This window comes from Pantherophis guttatus, chromosome 2, assembly GCF_059756535.1.
Source record: "Pantherophis guttatus breed Tessera chromosome 2, ASM5975653v1, whole genome shotgun sequence".
NCBI lineage: Eukaryota > Metazoa > Chordata > Lepidosauria > Squamata > Colubridae > Pantherophis > Pantherophis guttatus.
In genome coordinates, this window is record NC_142064.1 from 234,224,010 (window position 1) to 234,249,358 (window position 25,349).

The following is a 25,349-nucleotide window of genomic DNA, read 5'->3' on the forward strand; positions in this document are numbered from 1 at the left end:
CTTATTTTTCCCAATTTTTGTTTTATTATATTGTAATTACACTGTACCTTCGAAAGCAGAGATGGATTGTACATTCTCTTTTTTGTTTTGGAAAAATCAATAAAAAATTTTTTTTAAAAAAAGAAAATAAATAATATGATGCAAGGCAAGAAGGAAGTTAACAAAGAGAGAATTTTCATTTTTCTTTCAGAATACTAGGAAACTAATTGGAAGGAAATGCAAAGGAAATATTTCCCCCCAAAATGCATTATTAATTTATGGAATTTTTTTTACTGTAAGACTTGATGATAGCAACTAGCTTTTTGATTGATTATGTGTCATTGGGAGCAGTATAGTGGCCTAGAGGTGAAGACACTCACCTCCCACTTGGAAGGTTGAGAATTCAAACCTAGGCAGTGACAGATGTTTCTCTATCAGGGCACAGAGAGAAAATATCTACTGTGAACTCTGCATAGGTGTCAGGAAGCGCATCCAGCCAGTAAATACTCAGATCCATTCAGTTGCTCCAATGCCACCCTGATAAAAGGGATTACAGGGTCGTAAAAAGAAAAAAAAAGTGCCATCAGGTTGTTTTTGGCTTTTCATGATCATAGAACATAGAATAATAATAATGGATTTTCTCCATGAAGTTAGTTTACAAGGATTTAAAATTAAGGGAATGGTCTAACTTAATCTCCATCCTTACTTCCATTTGTGAGGAAACAATACAGGGGAGGGTTTCAAAACCCGTCACTACTGGTTCCCTCGTGGGTGCTCACACACTTGTGCAATGCTTCTGCGCATGCGCAGAAGCATCTAGGAAGGTTGGCGGAGCCTCCCATCGCCGCCGCTATCAGTTCGCCCAATCCGGTGCAAACCTGTAGCAACCCACCACTGGAACAATAGCAGAAGAGAGATGTATCTCTATATACTGTCTATGTGTATTGATAAGCTAAAACAGGAGTGCCTGACTTCTACATTCCATGTCATCCCTATGCTTGGTTACAGGTCTCTTCCAGACTGTTGTTACTGAAACTGCAAAATACAGGGTTGTTATTGTATCAAGTGTGTTGTGGCCCGTCAGCGGCCTGTGCGGATTGTAGCTGATTCTGACAGTGAGAAGGCTGGTGTGGTGTTGCACCAGCAACCTGTGCAGCTGGCACCTGAGTCAGACAATGAGGAGGCTGGAGAAGATGTGGTGCCAGAGGCAGGGATTCAGCCAAGGCCTTCAGAACCTCCAGAAGCTCCTTTAAGTGAAGAGGATGAAGAGGAGGAGACTCTTCTCAATGGGCGCGCAGAGCTGCCAAAAGGCAAGAATAGCTCCTCAGGAGGAGATCTCCTTGTGAGTAAGGCTTGAGGCTAATTGGCCACTCCCTTAGCCTATTTAAGGAGGAATGCTGACTAAAGTAAGTTGTAGGGAACAACTTAAGTTCATTCTCCTTCACGTCTGGATCTCTGTGAATTGCTTCTGGGCTTTCTGCCAACCTTAGTAAGATTGTGATTACTTTATCTTTGTTTTCTTGTAGGCTGTTAAGGAAGCTTATTAACAGCCTTTGTTTGGAAAAGACTGAGTTATTTTAGTAAATTTAAGTTTTGTACTAACTTTGTGTGTGCTCTGTTCTTTGGGGTCCATAGCTGGGGCAGAACAAAGTATGATTAGATAAATTAATTATTATTTTTCCTTTTGGACCTATCTTTAATCCCTTTTTTGTGTGTAACCCCTAACATACCAAGATCAGGTGCAGCCTTCAGACCGTCAAATTACTGCACAACCCCAGACTGTACTTGGTTTGGTTAGATCCAGTTTGCAGAAATGATATTATTCACCCACATTCTCATGTAACATTTTTTTATTGGAAATCTGCTTAAGAATGAAAAGAGAGAGAGCGAGCCTAGAAGCTTTGCTCCCTTTAATGAGACCCACTGAAGGAACCAGAGACCAACAGAACTGAAGCTGCATTAAAGATAAGCTAACACTAATCCTTTCCCCAGGCAAGAAACAAGAAAGGTGAGACAGACTAGCTTGGAGAAGACCACACAAGCAAACTTCCCTCCAACTGATAGCACTGATAGAATAGATACAATATTCCATCTGAGCAGCTTATTGCAAATGAAAACATCTGAAAGCTGAAAATTATAAATTGCAAGCCAAAACCACAAAAAGAAAAAGAAAAAAAAAGGCTGGGTATGTTGGGTTTTTTTTTTTTTTTAATTTATATGCCGCCCTTCTCCGGAGACTCAGGGCGGCTTACAATGTGCTAAGCAATAGCCTTCATCCTTTTGTATATTTATACAAAGTCAGTTTATTGCCCCCACAACTGGGTCCTCAATTTACCTACCTTAGAAAGGATGGAAGGCTAAGTCAACCTTGAGCCTGGCGAGATTCGAACCTGCAGTAATTGCAGGCAGCTGGTCTTAATAACAGGGTACTTTAGACCACTGTACTACCAAGGCTTGGTTTGGGAGAAGGCTGGTCTTTCTTTGCATTTTTATAGCTTTTTATCAATTTTTTTTGGTTATGTCTAGATCAATGGACTTTATACAATAAAATATTCCAGAATGAACAAGGAGTTAAATAGTTCTGAAGTTCTTGGTAACATCAGAAAATATAAACAGTACACATTTTAATTTATTATACCACCAAACTGGGAAATATTAATAGTCATTACACAGAAAGATCTTATGCTGCAGAAAATGAAAATAATCTGCTTGACCATACCTAAAAGATGGGAAACATTTATATAGCTTTTAAAAGAGGTTTTCTGCCTATGGTTTTCCATTGCTGCAAATGATGTGGAAAGGCATGCGATATTAACATTTCAATACTTCAATTTGAGAAGCAAATATTTCGTGATGATATCATTTGTTTCATTCATTGGGAAGATATCCCCAAAAGTATGTATTCAATTGACAGCTTTATTAAACCAATTTATTTGATTAAACAAAAGTATATAAATTTATATAAAGTTGTTGAGACCCTAGAAAGAGTGCAAAGAGCAACAAAAATGATAAGGGGTCTAGAGTAGTGGTGGGTTGCCCCCAGTTCAGATAAATTCTATGGAACTGGTAGAAAAACCGGTGGGAGGCTCCGCCCACTGACCCTGACATCATCGGAAGCGATCTGCGCATGCGCGTGATCCCATTGTGAACTGGTAGTAAAGGTAAGTAGAACCCACCCCTGGTCTAGAGGCTGTAACCATACAATGAACAATTGAAGGAATTAGGTATGTCTAGTTCAGGGGTGTCAAACTTGTGGCCCATGGGCTGGATGCGTTATGTGCTGGCCATGCCCACCTCCAGTTTAGCAAAAGGGAAAAAGTCATGGTACATCATGCGATGATGATGTGACAATATGAGTTTGACACTCCTGGTCTAGTTTAACGAAGAAAAGGACTAAGGGTGATATGGTAGCAGTCTTTCAGTGTTTGAGGGGCTGTCATAGAGAAGACAGGTCGACCTATTCTCCAAATCACTTGAGGGCAGGACAAGAAGTAATAGGTGGAAGATTATTAAAGAGAGGTTCATCCTACAACTAGGGAGAAATTTCCTGACAGTGAGAACAATTAATCAGTGAAATGGCTTACATCCGGAAGTTGTGGGTGCTCCATCACTGGAGATTTTCAAGAAGAGACTGGATAGCCACTTGTCTGGAATGGTTTAGGGTCTTCTGCTTGGGGTTGGACTAGAAGACTTCCAAGACCCTCCTTCCAACCCTATTGTTCTATGTTCTGTTCTATATAGCCACTTAATCTACACAAAGGTGATTCTGAATGGCTTACAAATTTTAAATTTTGTTAAAGATCTACTTTATAATAAAACTCATTTAAAAAACCACCACCCTATTCCCCGTGGCAGCAACAATACAATCAAACAGCCACTTGATTGGCTCCATCACCCTTTGTGGTTCCCAGACTTGCTGACAAATCCATGTTCTCAAGTCCTTTTGGAAAAGCAGCAGGGTGAGGGGCAATTGTACCTCAGGAGGAATCATGTTCCATAAAGAAGGAGCCACCAAGAAGAAGGCCCTTTTTTATGGTCCCACAAAATGACAAATCCTAATCAATGTGACCTGTAACATAGCCTTCCTGTCTTGGTGTATAGGTGGATGTAATGTGGGAGAGGTGGTCCTTCAAATAAACTTGATCCCCAGCCAAATGCCGCCATGTAACAAACACAGTGTCCTCTTTGATTTTAAGATTGACGTGCCCTTGGCTTTCAACTGGTTTCAGGAGCCAGTTTATATGGCTAGTGTTTACTATATCATATGGAGCAAGGCAGCTGGACATTATTAAGACTATCCCTTTCTCCACTTGAAAGCTACTTGAAGTTTTCCAAGTTCTTCAAAGGCCTGATGCATGCCTATTGCTGAGAGAGAAGGACTGTTGAGATTAGAAGAGTTCCATTTATGCCAGAATATTACATCTTTTTTTTTTTTTTTGGTTAAAAAAACCCTATGACCAGGTATCAATATATTTCTGGTCATGATGCAAAGTATAATTTAATAAATGAAAAGCTATATATGTTTATCTGCAATACTTAAGGATACATTATTCTCATTCTTCTGAGTGTACTTTACATGCAAGTGTGGCTGTGGGGCTGTAGAAGATGCACAGGGCTAAATAAAATATAATTTGTGTGTGTGTGTGTGTGTGTGTGTGTGTGCATATTTGAAGTTCAGCGGTTCTCTCTCACTGTTCCTTCCAGCACTGATAAAAGCCATTATTTTTGGCAGACATTTTCACCAGCCTATGCCTTTTTCAGTGCAGCCCAAGGTTTTAATTACATACCATAATGAGTCTCTTTTTAATTTGTTAAGGGCTGGTTATGATTTATGATGAGACGCTAATTATTTTTGCTTCAACTATTGTAATATTAGCTTTACCTCTTGATAGCCACTTGAATGCTGGAGTAGAAAAGAGGAATCAAGTTTTATTTTAATTATTATAATTATTTTAAAAAGAAGCCCAAAATGTTCCACACTTTGCTTTAAAAAATGCAAAAAAAAAAAAAAAAAAAAAAAAAAAAAACCAACCCAAAACATTGGCAGTTGAGTTGTCTATGCATTATCTGTATAAATTTGACATTGTGGAAAAATGGATAGCAATGTAAACATAAAAACGTCATATTCAACAATACATGTTTCTATGGTAGAATCTATTTTGACAAGAAACAGTTCTCTTAGGGCCATGATGGCAAACCTTTTCTGGTTTCCAGCATGCGCATGCACATCCACGCTGGCCAGCTGGTCTTTGCATGCGCCAGAGCGCCAGAAGCCCAAAAACCAGCTGGCCACCTGGTCTTCAGATTTCTGGCTCTCCGGGACGTGCGAAGACCATGTGTGCTGGAAAACCAAAGACCAGGTGGCTGGTACACATGCGCGCACTGGTCTTTGGGTTTCCAACGCTATGGCACACATGTGCGTTCCGGTTTGGGCACTCGGTGCCCAAAAGTTTCGCCATCACTGTCTTAGCATTCAGACAAAGATACTTTTCAGCATTTTTTTTTTTTAAAAATTTTAAGGCAAATTGTATTGCATAAAGTATGTAACAATGTACTGCTGCCACATGACATATTTTTCTTGTATGGAAAGAACTGGGCTCAGATTTTCCTCTGTATTCCTTGTTGTTTTATAACAGGTGATGCAGTCAATGAAAAGTTTGTAGAATGTTGAAAATACACTAATTCCCTGTTTTTTTTAACTTTGCCAATTCAAAGACTGCAGGCAACTGTATTAAAAATTTACCCAGTAAATCCCCATTTCTAATGGGAAAAAACAACAACAACACTCCATCCTCTTTCATTGAAAATAACAGGGATTGGAACAGAGACTTATTAATGCAAAATGTGTGCTCGGCCACTGAATTCTGAGCAGCCAAGGCCTTCCCTGTCAGTTGCTATTTTTCAGTTCTAATGTGGCATCCATACTTTGTTAAGAAGTATGGCTCTAATTGGAACTTCTTCTTCAGACTGTCATCATCTTGGGCTTAATGTGAAATATTTTGTGATCGGGTCAAAGATAAGACATAATTGGAATAGACATGTTGTAGATTGATAGAGATCATGGATGGCATTTGTGAGAGCATCCCAGGCTTTTAAATTGATATTGTGTTTTTAGCTATGGGCAAATGTCTCCTGTACATCTGATGTCAAAAGATAATCCCCTTCTTCAGAATTATTGTTTGAAGGTTATTGATGTTCTTGTTACTTGCACAAATGTTTTTTTTTTAAAGCTAAAAAGGATAACCCTTATAGAAAATGCCCATTTTAGAAGAGAAAGGGAGAATCAAAGGGACTTATTTGTTCTATGGGGAAAAAAAATCATTTACCTGTTTTCTAGTCTCTGATAAATTCTTTTCACCTGTTGCGATACTTTGGGAGCAAGCAAAAACTGGCACAAAAATCTTCAAAATAGAGGCATATTTCACAAGGCTCATCTGCCAACACATCAGTTCAAGTTGTTTATAACCTGGGTAATGAAGCTGCTCCTTATTTTCTTTCTCCAGACCAAATATTTATAACTATTTCCTCTGCAATATTTCCCAATAAAATCCCTCTTTATTTTCCCCCTTTTCCTTGCCAATCTATCTTGTCTATTTAAAAACTTTCCTTTAGTTAAATAGTAGTAACCGCTTGGCTGTTCTGTGATTGATTTGTTTTGTTTTGTTTTGTTTTTTGCAATCTTATCAATTACACTACAAAAGTTAGGAACTAAAAGTCCCATAGAGTCCACCCAATGGAAGATTATCAATTTTACTAAATAGGTTACCAATAGAAGAGAGCATTGTTCCTCAGTGTGGATACAATATTACAATACCTCAATCAAGCAACTACCAACTCAAACAAACACTCAGTAAACAATAAACAACAGCCTAATCGAGGAACCACAAGGACACTACCATTGTCGCTGACAGGATAAGCCATTTGTATATAAACACAGAGAAAATCCCACTCCCTTCCAGCACCAATGATGTTACCTGTTGGGTAACAGAAACATCTGCAAGAAAACAAACAAAGACAGGTAGCTCTAGGGACCCTACAGAGTAGGATCTCAGGTCAATTAGGCCACCATGTATGTTTACAGACATTCAGTCTGTATATTTCTGATTTCCAAATTTGCTGACCATATTTATATTTCCTATTTAAGGAAATTAGTATGATAAATTTGGTTTTAACATTCAATACTACACCTATGCAAATCATTTGCTGAAATGATTCAACCTGAATCTATAGTCCCACTACATTATGAAAGTTTACATTAATGCTTGAACTTATGTTTATTCTAGTATGCCATTCTGAACTTTACCTTATAGTCTGTCACATCACAACTGATATGCAACACATGTGAATTTATTCCCATTTGTGCACTCATTGCTTTCCCCAACTATTAAAGATGATTCTGGGGGATATATCAAGTTCTTTGTAGTAGAATGAGAAGGTATAGAAAGGCTACAAAGGGGAAAGAATTATAGTGGATTAATTGTAAATGTGCGTCCATGTATTTGTGAATGCCATCTTGATTGGTGAAGACTGGACAATAAGTAACACTAAAATTGTTTGTGTAACTTCTGGCCAAGGACAAAACAGCTACTATTTCTTTCTGTGACAAGAAGGGAATCAGTCAAGCAGCAATTATGTTAACTATCTACAGTATAGATGAGAATATTTCTGTCCAATTATCAACTATATTACACTTAGTCACAATATTGAACAGGCATCATATTTATAGTATAAACAAAAAGTTTACTAAGTACACATGTGAATAATTGTTTTTTCTAAATTTTCTCTTGGCTTTTTTATTCATTATAGTAAACTCTATGAATTTCACAGTCTTTGAAAACAATCACATAGATATTTTCAGTACCTAAAAAAAAAGTCTCATGAAAGTTGACAAGTTGTCAACTTCATTTTCTTCTATTTCATTTCTTTTACCAACTATGAATTCTGTTCGATTCCATTGTTTATAAATTATCATAAACAAAGTTTGCAAAGCTATTTATAAATATTTTCAGACATGTTTCTAATTTATATAATCACTTCTTGCAATCTGTTTTCCATCAGAAAAATGCCTTTTTATCAAATTTACTTTAACAGACATCTTTGAGCTATTAACTGAAACTGAAACTGTATATAAATTTTTAGATATTATGGTTTTCAGTAAGTGTGAATACAACACCAGCCCAGGCCCTATGAGTTACAGGCAGTGGTGATATCCAATTTTTTTTACTACCGTTTCTGTAGGCGTGGCTTGGTGGGCGTGGTGTGGCTTGGTGGGCGTGGCTTGGTGGGCATGGCAGGGGAAGGATACTGCAAAACCTCCATTCCCAACCCACTCCAGGGGAAGGCTACTGCAAAATCCCCATTCCCTCTCCACTCCTGGGGGAAGGATATTGCAAAATCTCCATTCCCACCCCACTCTGGGGCCAGCCAGAGGTGGTATTTGCTGGTTCTCCTAACTACTCAAAATTTCTGCTACTGGTTCTCCAGAACCTGTCAGAACCTGCTGGATTTCACCCCTGGTTCCAGGTATGTAAAAGATAGATGCACTCCTTTTTGGTTTTTTGGTGGTAACATGTAATTAATATAATTGGGTTTAATTTTGAATATATTTAGAATTAGAGTTTGCTTTTAATGCCTCTGTAACCCAGGACTTTATGTTCATTACAAAGTGTTTCTTTAGCAATGATCCATCAGACCTCAGCAATGAAAATACTTTAACAAGAAAAACAGACTCCTGTAAAATGAACACATTAAAAATTCATACCGAATGAGAGCTTTTGATACTATTCATTTTAACAGAGGAGTCAGTGTTTGATCAGATAATTTAAGCTCTATGGAAAAATGTAACATTTGAATTAATGGTAGAACTCACTTTGTGACCTTAGTTTCACGAATGTAAATGAGCAAGGGTCATTTACTCACTTCAGTTTATTGTTCAATAATATAATCAAAAAATAATCTTTAATTTAAACTTCCAATTATATTCATAATCTAACAAGGAATGCAAAAAATAATATTGTGAATACTTTTTTGAATGTAACCTTGTAAAAATAAATCTGAATTTTTCAGTATTACTTGATTGGAGCACCACAAAATGCTCTAAAGGGAGACAACCCAGAAACTGCAGATGGTACTAAATGAAGCAGCAAGATTATGACTGGACAGTCCTACAAACAGAAAGACACCTATATTAAAATCACTGCATTATTTGCCAATATGGTTCCAGACCAAATTCAAAGTACTGGTCTTCTATCTATATACTACTCAAATTCTCATTGTGCTTATCTGTTTGACTATCTGTACCCTCATGTTAGCCCAAGCTGTACATTATAATGCAATAATGTTTAGTTCAATGTACCTAAAATCTTCTGACTAAAAGAATGTGTAAAGAAAAAAACAACACCACCAGGCACCCATTACTCCAGCATATTAAATTTTCCAGAAAATTCAGACCAGTTTTATTCACAAAGTTGTGCCTCTAGCAATATTTCTGTGATCAGGTGAACTTGCTCTTTAATAAAGACAGTAGCTGGGAGGCTGCTTGGTCACTCCTCTCCTCCTTCACTTGACACCTGTTGGGATGACCTTGGTACCCACAAGAAAACTTTTTGTTTTGACTGGTAGCTGGTCTATCTACTTCCCCCCTCCCTTTCCCCTTTCAAAGTTCGTAGCAACTATGAAGCAAGAAAATATGGTTCTGCCAGGTTCACTTCAGAGTTGACATACAGTTTGTGTATATGTATATATTATTGTGACATTGTTCTACTTTACTTATTTATTATTAGGTTTCTGCTTTACTTTTGTTGATGTTATAATGACCAGGGTGGACTATAGGTACTTTTAATGAAGAAACAAATGAGGACTCTGTAGCTGTCAGTTCCTATAAAGATGAGCCAAGGAGTAATGTGGCTCCAATATCCAATGGATGTGAGGGCATAAAGCAGAATCCCTCTGCAATCTGTTTTAAAGCAACTGCATCTTTTCCAGTGACAAAGTACCTAAAGGTTGGACGAATCCAGGAAAAAGTGTGTTTGCTTTGATGTGCCATGAAAAGAACTGGGCACAGTTAGCTCAAAAGATAAAGTTGATTGAATATAATTTAATTTTTCCCCTTTATGAAAAATTTTGAAAAGGTTTCCACGTGGCCTTCAGGTCTCTTTGGGAACCTTGGTTGGGCAACTCCCATATTATGGGAAGCCACCTGTTGGCATTGGAAATGGTCTTCAGATGATTTCCCAGAGAACACTGTATTATGTTATGACTCATGATATGCAAGATTTTTGGACTGTGAAATATTTTGATCTAGAAACAGCTATTCTGGATGGTCAAAATGTGAAACAATAGATTTGCATTTCAAGAGTTTTGTTCTGAGGTTGGAACAAAACACAGTATTTATTCTAACCATGAAACAAATGGCATCATTTCATCAGTTCAGCATTTCCAGACATGATAATTGGGCTCTCCTTTTTTTTGTGGTTTGTGATTGTGTTCCTTTCCTTTTTCTTTTCTTTTTACTCAGCCTAGCTAGTACACTGGTAGTTAGATGGCTTGAGGAATGCATTTTTTACTCTCCAATGTTTGGTCTGGTCAGTAATCATTTTTAATGATTGCAGAATTGTCCTAAAGCAGAAATAAGATATCTATTCTGTCAACATAGATGAATTGCAATCAGTTGTCCTGTCATATACAAGCAGATCTTCTTTCTGATAATATTTGCGTCAGGGTTCCAAGTAATACCCCTAATGAAGGAAGACTCTGAGGCTAGAAGTTCCTCAAAGTTCCATTTTATTAGAGATGTCATATTGGCACCTCTGGGAAACCCCAAATCTGCAAGCTTCCAGGTTTTCCCCACCCAAATTAAAGTCCATGTCCCTTCCCCCTGCACCCACATGTCCATCACATGGTCCAATCAAAGCAGAGTCCCAACTGGAGATGTCTCCCAGTCACACCACTCCAGGTGCAGGGCAGGATGTCCTTGACTCTCAGAGAAAAGAATGTTATTATGGCTAGATATCTCTCCAACTCCCTACAATCTCCCCTCTCAGTTTCCCACAGCACTAAAAATAGCAGGCCTGAAGATTCAATGTAAAGATGGCTTCCAGGCCTGACAATTTGAGCAATACAGAAAACTTCATACAGCTGAGATAGTGATGCTGTTATTCATTCTGTTGAACCTCTGAAATGGCACAACACAAGTCATCCACTGCCTCTAGTTTTCCATTTTTATTTGGAGCTTGGATAGAGTTGGATGTTGAATAGCATTATGGATGTAACTGTAGTAGGCTCATTATCTCATATTAGAAAGTATATTGCATCTGCTACCTTTTACCTTTATTAAAAGATATATCCTGCAGTTGCTCATTGCACAGCAACACCAACCAAGCGACAGATGCACATTTGTGCTGTGTTAGAAGAGACAACGCCTTTTCAGATGTGTTGAACTTAAAGCCAAGATTTTCTTGTATTTGCCATAAATAAGTGAGCTCGGTGCACAAAGATGCATATCTTTGTGAAGATAAAGCTTGACTTAGTTTGTCTGAAAGCATCAAAGCACAGGGGCTAGAGTTGGTACTTGTATCTATATTCTGCAAAAACAGACAGCAGGCGTTTGGATTCATAAGTCCCCAAATTAAAAGCGAAGAAGAAAAACATTTTCTTCAAAGTGACAAGTTGAGACAAACTTGGCATCAATTTCAGTTTGACTGAAACAACACAAGAATCACCCATAAGAAAACAAACTTCATCTTTCTTGAGATGAAGGCATGGGCAGACCATCTCTCAGTCTTACAGTATATCATTTAGTCTTTACGGAATACTTCTTGATAAAATTAAGTTTACAGCTCAGATAATTAAGATCATGCCTAGTTAAACAGATGAGACAATGAAGAAATCAGAGAGCTGTTCTGATGTTTTTTAACACAAAACCTTGACATAAGAGAATAATTTCATTCTAAAAGAGTATAATAATTAAGTAGGTCAGTTTTTTATATTTTCAGTTTGACTGCTTTGGCCAAGGACACACACAATCTCACATAAATATATTCTAATGTAAACAGTAAGTCTTTCATGTAAGGATTGTGGTGTTAATGTGACAGCAAATCCAAAAGAAACATCAGCTGGTGGCATGCTTAGTATTCTCTTTCAGGTGGAGGCAGTTAAGAAGGCAAAAAAAAAAAAAAGTAAGGTATGAGGAAAGTAGCAGTTAGAGGCTGCTGGTTGCAGATCAGACAGGAATAAGTGGGACTCCTTGTAAAAGAGAACATGTGGGCACAAAAAAATGGATAAAACAAAGATGGAAATGCTCAGAGAAGGAGTTTCATATCGGGCAGCTCGTTTCAAAGTCTAATATGGACCAGAAGAAGTGAAGGATTAATTGGAATCTTTCTCCCCCTCAAAAATAGAAGTGTGATGTGACTACAAGATGAGAAAATTCAGTTCAAACTTGAATCAAAAAAGTCCAATTACTATATCACAAGAGTAGTTCTATGTGGGTTTTATGTCAAGGCACCAAGGATGATGAGAAGAACTGTAAAGAGAAACTGAAGTAGCTGTATATATTTAGTTTTGAGAAGACTGAAGGATGAGTCGATCACATTCCTCAAATACCCAAAAGGATCTGAAGGAAGTTGCAACCTGTTAACCATCATTCTAGCATGTAAGATGAAAAATAACAGAATTCAGACTCCAATTGTAAAAAGAACAGCACTAGCAATAGCACTTAGACTTATATACCATTTCACAGTGCTTTACAGCCCTCTCTAAGCAGTTTACAGAGTCAGCATATTGCCTCCAACAATTTGGATCCTCATTTTACCAACCTTGGAAGGATGGAAGGCTGAGTCAACCTTGAGCCTGGTGAGATTTGAACTGCTAAATTGCAGGCAGCCGGCAGTCAGCAGAAGTAGCTTGCAGTACTGCACTCTAACCATTGTGCCACCATGGCTTAAAGATAAAAGTCACTTTTATCTATTGGCCTAACTATAAACTTCTTTTTTCTTCCTTTGGGTTCTCCTCTTGCCACTTGTATTTGACTTGAGAGATACTCATTTAAGATTTACAGTATAAAATGTTATTGAAATTGAACTTGGAAAATGAACATGATTCAGTGGGCAAGGAATTTTGGATATAATGTGATGCCTGAAGAATGGGAAACTATGTGGATGAAGGGTTTAAAATTTACATTAAATTATAATCTAAAAAAAAATTACTATAAGATGATGTATCATTGGTATTCGACACCAGATAAGTTATCTAAGATGTATAAACGCATGTCAAATAAATGTTAGAAGTGTAAAAATAAAGAAGGGGCTTTTTATCATCTATGGTGAACATGTGATAAAGCAAAAAAAAATTGCAGTATGATTTATATTTTAATACAGAAAATTCTGAAAATGGAGATAAAAATGAAACCAGAACTTTTCCTTTTGGGTCTAATGGAAAGAGAACTGGAGAAAAAAAATGGAACTTTGTTATTATATAAGTTGACAGCAGCAAGACTATTGTATGAACAAAAATGGAAGGACACTTTGATTCCTAGCATGGACGAATGGTTGCAGAAGTTGATGGAGTTGGCTGAAATGGCAAAACTGACAACTTTGATTAAAGAAAAGAACATAAGTACTTTTGTTTCCACATGGAAACCGCTTCTGAACTTTGTGGTTGATGTGGAAAAGAAGGAAACTCTGACTTTGGGTTTTTACAGATTAGATTGACAGATCTTTATAGAAATGACTTGTTCATACTATTATGGAAAAGCAAAAAGCTGTGATTTGATGTTAATGCCTTATTTAACTGTAACAGAGAGAGTTGGAAGTCAATGCTTCTTTTTCCCCCCCCATCTTTCCTCACCTCTTCCCCCTTCCCCCTCCCACATCACTGCTCTTCTATTTACTTTTGTATTTTATAATATCCTATAACTTAATAATTTAATTTTTTTTAAAGAGAGGTACTCATTTACTTATCTTACATTTTGGAGTAATCAGCTTACAGGAAAAGTCCATTCTCCAGGACTAAGCCTTTAAACAAATCTATCCAGTTTTTCCTTTAAACAAAATGACCAGCCTTAGGCAGTTTTACGATGTGTGGTGCTAGAACAGTTCTAACACCAGAGTTACAATGAATAATGGGTTTTAATTTTAATAAAAGGGAACCAAGTGAATTGTTGTAGAATTTTAAAAAACACTGATATAAGAGTTCTAATTACATACAAAAGCTAGCAATCAATAACCAGCACACAAACAAATAAAAAACAAACCAGAAAACCAATGAATTAGACAAAAAAAAAAGCATTGAAAAGTAAAGCATAGTATAGCTGCTCCAGCAACTATTCTACGAGAGGCCTTGGGCTTTTTGCCTAAGTTTGGGGCGGAAGCCTTGATTTATTGGCTGTCTCAGTAAACCTGTTTCTGTCATTTCTTACCATTCTGAGAATAGGCAACTATTAACTGACTAGCAACTTCTCATTGGAAGAAGATAGGGGCTTTATGGAACTATAGAAACCTAGTCACTAGCTAATCTGCAGCTCTTTATTTCATTAGAGAATCAGTTTAGTTGGTGAACCTACATTGTTGGCACTGGTCACAGTTTTAAGAAGAACTTTTAAGGAGAATTTTGGTAAGATATCTTAGTTTTCTTCAGTGAGCTCTCTTTTTCATTACATGCTGTTATTGGGGGTGTTCTATAAGTCCAATATAGAATTGAGAGGTATTTTTCAGTGCCAGAGATGGCTGTCTATGTTTAAGGTATTGCTGGCATCAATCTAACCATATTGTCAGTACCTGTTAAATAATGATTGGGAAATAAAAGGAAATAGAAAATGCTCTGTCTCCCTAGAAGGAAGAAAACAAAGACACTGAGTCCATTTTTCTTTTAAATGGGTAGATTAGAGGAAAACTGGGAAGTTATGTTCAAAGCTGTATATACTGGATGTCAGCACTGAGGACTTACTATAGAAAAGCTGGGCAAATTAGTTATGCTTATAATGACATCAAGTATAAACATACTTATTTAATAGTTACTAATAAATATTATAATATTTGTAGCTCATGGTTGAAATCAGGAGTCCTTAATACGCTCTGAGCTTGGTTGTTTTCTTGTAGATATTACATTACTCAAACATCATCAGTGCTTGTAAGGAGTACAATTTGCTCTCAGCCTAGTGGCTTGCCCTGGGGTGGCCTTAGAACAGGAGTGAAATCCAGCAGGTTCTGACAGGTTCTGGAGAACCGGTAGCAGAAATTTTGAGCAGTTCGGAGAACCGGCAAATACCACCTCTGGCTGGCCCCAGAGTGGGGTGGGAATGGAGATTTTGCAATATCCTTCTCCCAGGAGTGGGGAAGGAATGGGGATTTTGCAGTATCCTTCCCCTGGAGTAGGGTAGGAATGGAAATTTTGCAGTATCCTTCCCTGCGACACCCACCAAGCCACGCCCACCAAGCCACACCACACCCACCAAACCATGACCACAGAACCGGTAGTAAAAAAAAATAGATTTCACCACTGCCTTAGAAGTTCTTTGGTTGGACTGTTTACTATAAGCTTGTTTGGCAATTCCTAGCCTGGGATATTGTTTACTTGAGTGTTGGTCTGATTTAATCTTGGAGTTAATCTATGCTCATCTGGCTGATGATTGCCGTTAGTGGGGTACCAAAAAAGTGAATAAAAAACCCAAAACACCTCCCCACCAGCAATTAGCACCCAGATGAATATAGATTTACTCCAAGATTAATATCAGACTAACAACCCAATAAACAATAGCTCAATCAAGGAACTGCCAAGCAAGCCAACCGTAAAGAGCCCAATCAATGAACACGCAGGGCAAACCACTGGAACATAAACTGAGAGCAAATCCCACTCCTTACTAGCACTAATGATGTTACCTAGTCTGGGTAATGAAACGACTGCAAGAAAGCAATCAGCTCAGAGAGCACCAAGGACCCCTAATAGTTACTCCCTCTGTAGAAAATTACAGAACCTATAGCCCACCTGCCATAGAAACAGAGACATGTCAACTTTGGTATCTCTTTGATACCAACAGGATTTTGTCATTTGTTATTAAGTAAAACATACACTGTTTAAAAGCAAGTATATGATGAGGAATTTTAATATTTTTATCTGATGAATCATATGTGTTACACTTACGTGGAATAAATCCTTTCAAAGAAGTCTATGCACTCATATATAAAAATATGTTTTACACATAATTAAGTGGGGAAAAAAATAATCAGCTTTACATAAACTGAAGTCTGAAAAATGCAAATGATTGTATAGTCATGGTGGCACAATGGTTAGAATGCAGTACAACAGGCTAATTCTGCTGACTGCCAGAAGTTCAATCCTGATTGGCTCAAGGTTGAATCAGCCTTCCATCCTTCCGAGGTTGGTAAAATGGAGACCCAGATTGTTGGGAGCAATATACTGACTCTGTTAACCACTTAGAGAGGGCTGTAAAACACTGTGAAATGGTATATAAATTTCAGTGCTATTGCCAGTGCTATTGAGTTATTGAAATACCTCTTATAGTTAGGAAGTATGTGCGAAGGTATGTATGCTTACATTCATTAGGCTTGGTTATCAGAAAACATATCAGTTTAGTCAATCCTTAAATAAAAATACTTGTTTGGAATTTAATTTGAAATATACAGCCTGAAAGCAACTAAAGAGATAAGCAAAGTGTAAACTACCATATTTTTCGGAGTATAAGACTCACCAGAGTATAAGATGCAACTAATTTTTGGGGAGGAAAATAGGGGGGGGGGAATCTGCCTACCAGGTACTCATCTGGCTAGCATCCTTAGTCTGGCCACCTTCAGCACATTAGTTTGCTGGTTTTTTAATCCCCTGCCTTGGGATAAAAAACAGCTTCTAAGGCATAGCTGAGAGAAGCAGCAATGAGAAAAGCAGGCAAAGGGGGGGGGGAGATTGCTTCACTCGGCTAGCACCTAGTTAGGGCTAAAAAAAAAGCTTCTAAAGAACAACTGAGAGTTGGAGCAAAGCATGGCGATCACTTCACTAGTGCCTTGTTAAAGCACAGCAGAGAGTCGAGGGAGCAGGCAAAGCTGGAAAGATCGCTTGCTAGTGCCTTGTTAGCACCTCGTTAGGGCTGAAAAAAAAGCTTCAAAAAAAGCTATATTCGGAGTATAAGATGCACCCAAATTTTCAGCCTTTTGGGGGGGGGAAGGTGCGTCTTATACTCCAAAAAATATGGTAGATTGCTTCATGTTATTTGCACTACTTTTTTTTGAAATATTTACAGAACATTAGTATGTGTTTTTTTTTTTTTTACTGCAATATAACTTCTATAATAATGGTCGTGAACTTTCCCTAATGCATTTTTGAAGCATCTGGGGATATTGTGTAATACTTTATAGTTTTTAACAATACAAGTATAATACAGGCCCATTGAATCCCATAATACAATACATTGTTATTTGGAGTGGGATGTGGAGGTGGGGGAGGACGTTGAATCTGTGAAAGTCAATTGCATTTTAGTTTGCATATCAGTTTGATAACTGTCAATTTGGGAAGTTTGTATTAAAATGTGAAATGAATAAATGAATGAGGAGTTCATTCACCTTTTTTTTTTTTTTTACTTTTTACACTCAACTTTGATAAGGTCAAATCATACGAAAACCTTAAATAAAACACTTTTTGTGATCTTGTATCAGCAGCCAAATCCAATGTGCTATTTAGTCAAGTGTTTGAGCAATACCTTTACTTTATAACTCCTCCTCCCCAAATAAAGAAAAGATGAAAATCCTTACTTTCCAAGGGCAAAACATTCCAGCCGAACGGATGTGCCTTTTGCTGCCCGTATAGTCTCTGGAAAACGCACTTCAATTTTTGGCTCATATTCCCCCATCACACCTGCTGAATACCAAAATAGCTTAGTTGAGTTGTGCTTCAAACCTACTACTACAAAATAGCAGCATAAAAAACAACAACAACCTGTGGACTAATTTGTTCCCATGGAAACTAACAAGTATCTTCCAGTGAAACCAAGAATGAGCCACTATGGAGAACTTCATCTTTAGTACAATGACTAATATGAATCCCACAAATCCACTCTCAGTGGTGAGCTCCCCTTGACCTCTTGATCCGGATTATCAAATGAGGTCAAGCCTTGGCAATTACCAGAACACACAATGCATTCTGTTCCAATTCATAAAATATTATATATAGCTAAATAAATTGAGTCTTAAACTCTTGCCAATCAATCAGAATAGAAAAAAACACTCAATAAAAAATACCCTGCTGAGTGCTTTTCTGTCTTAATTTTGAAAGAAGTCAGAGTTAAATATACCAATTGGTATTTACAGGAAGTGAAGTGAAACAATAAGCCTGGTATAGAAACATATTTGGAGAGCAAATGGTTAGGACAGGGCTGTCAAACTCACAGCCCGCGGGCCAGATGCGCAATGCGTTGGCCACACCCATGCCCATTTTAGTGAAGGGGGAAAAAGTTGCGATACATCATGTGATGATGCTGTGACGATGCAAGTTTGACATCCCTGGGTTAGGAATTAGGAGAAAGCTGATTTGTAGTATGAATTCAAGCTGATATAGTCAGAGGTACAGTACATAGTCTATTAAGGATGAAACAAATTTATTTATGATTATTAGAATGTTAAGCAACTGTCAGGGACACTGTATTGAAATGGGTGCCATTAGGACAAAGCCATTCCCAAAATGGGACACAACCAAGTCAAATATACTTAATGTCAATTTTAACTAATTAAATGATGTACAGTTATTCATCAAAGCAGGTATAGACCTTTAAAATAATTAGATTTCTTCCTAGCATCCATTCGGTTCATAATTCTACTAATAAATTTATTTCCTCCTCCTCGCTGTAAAATAAATTTATTACCTGTCCCCCATCTATTAGCAAATGAGTTTTCATGAAGTACAATAGCTTACGTTAAATTAAATTTACAAATTGATTGCCCAATCCAGTGTTTATCACCTTTATAATGAATTTTACAATTGATTTCCAAAACCCAATCCAAGAGTGGACTAAGACATTTCATAGAAAAATGGGTTGTCATCATAAAAGGGGCTAATGAAAGCATGCAAATAGGAATTTCTTCATTGTTCTGGCCAAAGCACCAAAAAGAAACATATAGTCAGGACTACATATCCCAAACGTTTCTCTTTCCTCTAAGTAAGTGGTATATCCATAGTCCCAAGTCTCCTGTCTGATGTTAAAGATACACCTATTCTTCCCAATGAAAGAGATGATAATTTTCTTGTTAATGCTGCTGAAAACACAACTGTTTTATTTGCACTGCCTTTTTTTATTACATTACATAAGAACAACATACGAAATCTGGCTGCCAAAAAAGACAAGTTCATATCTTCATACAGAAGATATGAAGTCTATGGGCCGTGCAGTGGCCTAATGAGGGGGAGAGAGAGACCCCTACATAGGGGGTGAGTGGTAAAAGGCACTGTGGAATAAGTAAGTGTAGGGATTGTACTGATGACTCGCTACTTACATAAATGATTTGGCCACTAGGGAGCAAGTGTTACAGACATCTGCTATTACCTAAACAAATATCTATTGGAGGAAAGCAAGTAAATGAATATTGAGGCTGGAGATGCTATATGAATATTATCCCTATAACAATATAATGTCTAATTTAAAGGATCCCACATTATTCCTCACTTACATATCTCATTCTGGATATAGCAATCATCCCAAACTCGCTGTTATTTTATTTTTCTGGTATGAGTATGACATGCTCTGAATCTTTGTCGCTATTTCATTGGAGCATTTAGTGTACTCTAGTTAGATCCATGACTTGGAGGAAGCAATCTCATTTGTTAATGAATTTTTGAACGATGCATTTTCGATTGTGAACATTTAATTAAAAAAGGGATTTTTCCACCCCCACCCCCCGAAAGGAGGCTACTCGCTTCAGTGCCTAAACTGGATTAGATCTAGTTTGATGCATCTTACATTTGAACAACAAATGCTTGTTACATCTAAATTTGAAGATTCTTGAAAGAATGCAGTTAATATAAGAATTAAGATTTCATTTAGTCTGTTCTTTTTCATTGCAATGAATTTGGTTATGTGGCTTTTTAAAGTCATGCTTTTATGTGGAATGAAAGCTTAAACACGAGAGCAGAGTGTTTCCAGGCTGCTATCTAGGGTATAGTTAAATCACCCTAGTCTTTTGTTGGTGGCATTGACTGTTAGCCATTCAGGGATGCAGTAGTTTAAACTGATGTCTTGGAGCCATATCTACAGAAATATCCCAATGGCTTCTAACAATTGGACTTCCCTAGACACTCTGGATATCATCTCCAAGTAACATTAGATGGGGACTTATGAGAGCGCAGAACTTTTAGTTCTCAAGTCTCTCCCTTTGGAATGCCCTCCCTATAAGATAAGCATGGTACTAATCTTGATCCTTCCATCTAAACTAAGGCTTTGCTCTTCACCTGAAGTAGATGGATAGAGAGATGAGAGAAAGAGAGTGAGCGAGGGAGGGAGAGAGGGAGAATATAGTTTCGATTTTAAGTGCCCCTTATGGTAAATTATCTCTTTTCTCTAAATTATCTGTTTTTGTCTCTGTTTCTTTCTATACAGTAGTGGCCAAAATTTTTGAGGTTTGATGGCTAATAACACCACTTTTTTGGGGGGGGAGGTTCAAAATAATCATATTCCACTGCTGGAATGGCCTGGGAATATCCCACACCTTAACCCAATTGAAAATCTATGGAGCCAACTAAAGAAACTTGTTAGACAGAAGTGACCCACCAATAAAACCCAGTTAATAGAAGCAATCATTCAATCTTGGTTTCACATTATAACATCTGCAGAACTAAAAGACTTGGTTCATTCTGTGGGAAGACGTTGTAAGGCCATAATTCATGCTAAAGGTTACTCAAATAAGTATGGTGATCATTTTCGTATATCTCATTTTTTCTATGCTGATAATTTGTAACTGCTATTGTAATAGGAAATCCTTCATAAAAGTTATTGCATTACATTCTTGATTAAATTATCTTTCTATTGATATATAATTTTATGGTACTACTCCAAAAAAAAAAGTGGTATTAGCTAGTTTTAGAAAATATACTTTTCCCAAAAGGTTTCCACAATTTTGCCCACTACTGTATCTCCCTCTCTTATCCTATACTATCAGATATGTATTTCCACTGTTTTACTGTTTTGATCAACTGTGAACTATCCAGAGAACCTATTCTTTTTATTGGTTATTGGATTGCAATAGCAGTAGTGAAGACAACAACAACAACATTTTTACCTCAAGATAGGGACTAGCAGTTTAATAAATCTGAGTTGGCATTCCCCTTGATGAGGCACATTGCATCACAGAGGCAACACAATATTCCTTATCAAAGCAAAGGGGTTTACTTCAGTAGTCGTTTGACAAAACTTGAAGCCTTGACCAGTAGTTCTAACAGGTGGAGGAAGGTTCTGCATATCTTCTTGGAATTATTGGAGGCTATGGAAATCACTGGAGGAGACATCAGATCATCAGAAGAGGGGAAGCAAGCAAGGTAAGGCAGAGTCATGTAGCTGCATCGCTTATATTTTTTGAAACAGGGAAATCCGCCCTGAGTCTCCGGAGTCTCCAGAGAGGGGCAGCATATAAATTTAATCAATCAATCAATCAATCAATCAATGGAGTGATCCAGTCAAACTTTCATTAAATTGGATCACTTCATAGTCTAACTCTTTAATGAAGGATTTTTGGCATCTTCTCCCAAGAGACTTACAAATTTATTCCGAAGAACAAATGGCACCATACAATCTGAAGTCAGTTGTGAAGTGTATTCATCTACCATACAGATATCTGTAATGGGATGTGAGAATGACCTTGGGAGACAGGAGGAAGAACTGCAACCTTGACAACTATCATACAAAAGGTATCTCAGCTCACAGAGGAAAAGAGGGCATGGAAAGCATCTCAGAGGGGCCCATGTCTGGTTTTCTAGAAAGTAAAAGTAAGTGCAGAGAGAGGAGCAAAGTGCTTTCAGACTTGAAAGATTTTGTTACTTTAGCCTTACAGTAATGGTAGGTTTAATACTCATGGTTTGGGCTTCTTGTCTAGTCTAATTTAAAGGGGTGACAATATCCTCCTTTACACATTCCTCAATTCCTTCATTTTATCAACAAAAATCAGATATGAGGCAAAGACTTAAAGATGTAGGAGAAGGAGAGGAAGAGCCTGGGGTGGGAGGATAAGGGTTAGTAGAGAGTCAAGACAGGAATCATCCTGGAGTCATTGCATTCCCAAAAGTGGTCTAACTCAACCCCTCTTGAATTCCATTAACTCTTACCTAATGCTGACCATTAGTTGATGTTGTGGCCCAGCCCTCTGAGCCTGTCCCATCGGAGGAAGAAAGCTCTGAGCATGAGGAAGAGGAGTCAGCCAGGCCTCCCTCTCCAGGCCCCTCCCCTCTGGCATTGTCTCAAGTGCCGGCCGAGGGAGAGGAGACAGCTGATTCGGATCAGAGTGATAAAGAAACATCATTCCTGGACGCACGCCTCCGAAGGCGTGATAAACGTTTGCAGCAGTTTAGGAGGTGTGCTAGGGATTAGAACTGAGTCACTGGACCGCACCCCAGAGACTATATAATACAGGGTGGTGGTCAAGGATTTTTGTGACGAACAAAGCAAACCTTGGATAGTCACTAAAGCCTCGTCCGGAGCTGCTGAGAGAAAGATTTAAAGTGTCGGACATTTGGACTCTTGAGTATTTGTCTTTCTGTTTTACTTTGAAAATAAAGTCACTTGGCAGACGGTGTGTCTATCGCTGCCAAGTGGGAGATAAGAACTGGGTGCGTTCCAAAGTGTTTCCTTAACCCTCGACTGGCTGTGTGTGTGGGGGGGGGGGGTATGGGGACAGATCAGTTGACTAGATTCTTATGTATAGGCATGAGCAATAAAATCCACTTAACTGTATCTCAGGATGTAGTGTTGATTCTTCATGTCTGACCAAAGAATCCTTAAATCAAATGGGTAGTGCAAATCTATATACTTTTCTGCAGAGATTGGGTGCCATTTCAGAATTAATGTAAATACATTAGGATTATATTTTTTAAAAAAAGTAACCAAAACTTACCATCACTCCGAAGCACAAGTGGTGTCACTGGCCCCTGAACACTTTGTTTTATTTCTCTGTTTGATACTACACAAGTGTAGATACCCACATCAGATGCTTCCACTTTGGCAATATATAGATTTCCTGTTTCTTGAGAGACAAACTGACGATCATCTTCCTGAACATATAAGGGATTATTGTTGAAAATCCAAGCGAATGATAAATCTGGAAAATATCAAATTCTTATTGCATGTATTTTCCTAATAAAATTAGGAGAGTTAACATGTTTAGAACATGAAATATTTTTAATTTATTGACTACCTTTGCTTTGATTTTGATTAAATGAAATAATGCATATTAGCAAATATTGGATATAATGTTTTATGTGTTTTTGATGCAGACATCCTTTTCCTTCATTTGTTATCCTGCTGTGATTACAATAGAATGGAGCCTATTCAAAAATCAATATACCAAATGGTTCAGTGGTAGAGTTCAATTTTTTTTTACTACCGGTTTTTGGTGGGTGTGGCAGGGGAAGGATACTGCAAAATCTCCATTCCCACCCCACTCCAGGGGAAGGTTACTGCAAAATCTCCATTCCCACCCCACTTTGGGGCCAGCCAGAGGTGGTATTTGCTGGTTCTCCTCAAAATTTTATCTACCGGTTCTCCAGAACCTGGCAGAACCTGCTGAATAGCACCCCTGAAATGGTCTAATATAAAATTTAAAAAACTATCACTATAAAACTATTACTTTGTCAGTTATGATAAGAAGGGTACAGAATGAACAAATAGAGTCATTAGCATTTACTGAACCTTAGCCAATTCGGAACTGGGCTGCAGAAGCAGTGGGTGAGCGCATGTGTGTGCATAGCTCCACTTGTGTGAGTAGCAGATGGGCACATGTTTGCACTCAGCTCCATTTGTGCAAGTGGCAGGCGCATGTGCCCTCTGCTTGTGCAAATGAAGCTGCTCACACTTGCCTGCCACTCACACCCACTCATGCTCTCCCACCACTCGCGCATAATCATTCCCTCTCCCTCCCTCCCCCACTGGTCCACAAATCTGGAAAGGTTGGGGATTGCTATGCTAAATCACAAAGATTTCGATGCTTTGGAATTCAACTTGTAACCTTTCAGCCATCATAGATCACAATCCTTGCTGTCAACTTGAAAGCAATTCCTGCATAAATTTTCACACTTCAGACTGCATGTGATCCAGTAACAGGCTCAGTCCTATGCGCCAATGTTGGGATCAGACTGACAGCAGACAAAAAGAAAGATCTGTGTTTTGATCTTCACTGTTTTACTTCTTAAGTTCCTTGTTTAGTCAAGATCCTGGGAATCATCAAAATAATGTGATAATATAAGACAGACTGACATGCTTTCCAAAGTTCATTGATAATTATAAATAACAACTATTTTAAAATTAGGTTTAAGGAGAAGCAAGCTTCTCTTGTCCTAACTCTATTAATTTATTTTAAATTTTGTCTTTGGAAAGCCAGGAGTGATTTATTTTAATGATTCAAAGATAAAAAGGAAAGTGGCATCTGAAGATGGCAATCTTTCTCACTCTTGACTTGGATTAAGAAATTAGTACAAGTTGTCAGCAAAGCAAACCCTTAAAACTCAACCAGTATATTTATTTGATTGATTTCTATTCTACCTTTTCTCTAACAGCTCAAGAAATTGCACACAGCCCTCATTGCTTCAATTTTCCTATAAATACAAGCTTGTATTGAGTGGTAATAACTCAACTAGCCCAAAGTCACCCACTGATTTTCCATGTTTAAGGTGCAATAAACAAAATTTCTGGATAGCTCATTGCCTATAAAGCTTGATATTTCCCACAACCTTCAATTTCACAATCCATCTATGCCTGGTAACTATTTAGGAAGGTTGTTCTTAAACAGGGATGTCAAACTCAAGGCCCGGGGCTTGGATCTGGCCCATGGGGTGCTTAGATATGGCCCGTGGGGCCACCTTGGAAACAGCAAAGGACCGGCCTGTGCTGCATCTGCAAGCAAAGATGGAGCTTGTGAGGGCCACAGGCTGCCCTCTCAAGCTCTGTTTTCGCTGGCAGAGGGTTACAGGAGGCCATCACAGGTGAAAATGGAGCTCGGGAACCCATTTTCAACTGGCAGAGCACTCAGGCCCTGAGTGGCCCCCTGCTGAGGTCAAACACAATCCTGATGCGGCCCTCAATGAATTCGAGTTTGACACACCTGTTCTTAAACATGGGTTTTTACTCTTGGGAGAAGAAGTAAACTCATGTTCAAGCAACAGCTAACAATCAT

At 38.0% G+C, this 25,349-nt stretch overlaps 1 protein-coding gene across 12 annotated transcripts in view; it reads right to left on the minus strand.

Moving 5' to 3' along the window:
- Nucleotides 1–25,349, minus strand: part of CNTN6 (contactin 6) — a 229,013-nt gene that overhangs the window by 75,625 nt on the left and 128,039 nt on the right. For 9 of the 12 annotated variants that reach the window (XR_004595209.3, XM_034440534.3, XM_060684313.2 and 6 more), the window contains 2 exons: nt 23,076–23,279; nt 17,739–17,844 (listed from right to left, as the gene is read on the minus strand). Coding sequence is in view for 11 of the 12 variants with exons in the window: in XM_034440534.3 (XP_034296425.2) it covers nt 17,739–17,844; nt 23,076–23,279 (310 nt within the window). In the remaining variant the exon portion in view is untranslated. The remainder of the gene's footprint in view (nt 1–17,738; nt 17,845–23,075; nt 23,280–25,349) is intronic. The other 3 variants (XM_034440535.3, XM_034440538.3, XM_034440539.3) reach the window with 1 other exon arrangement.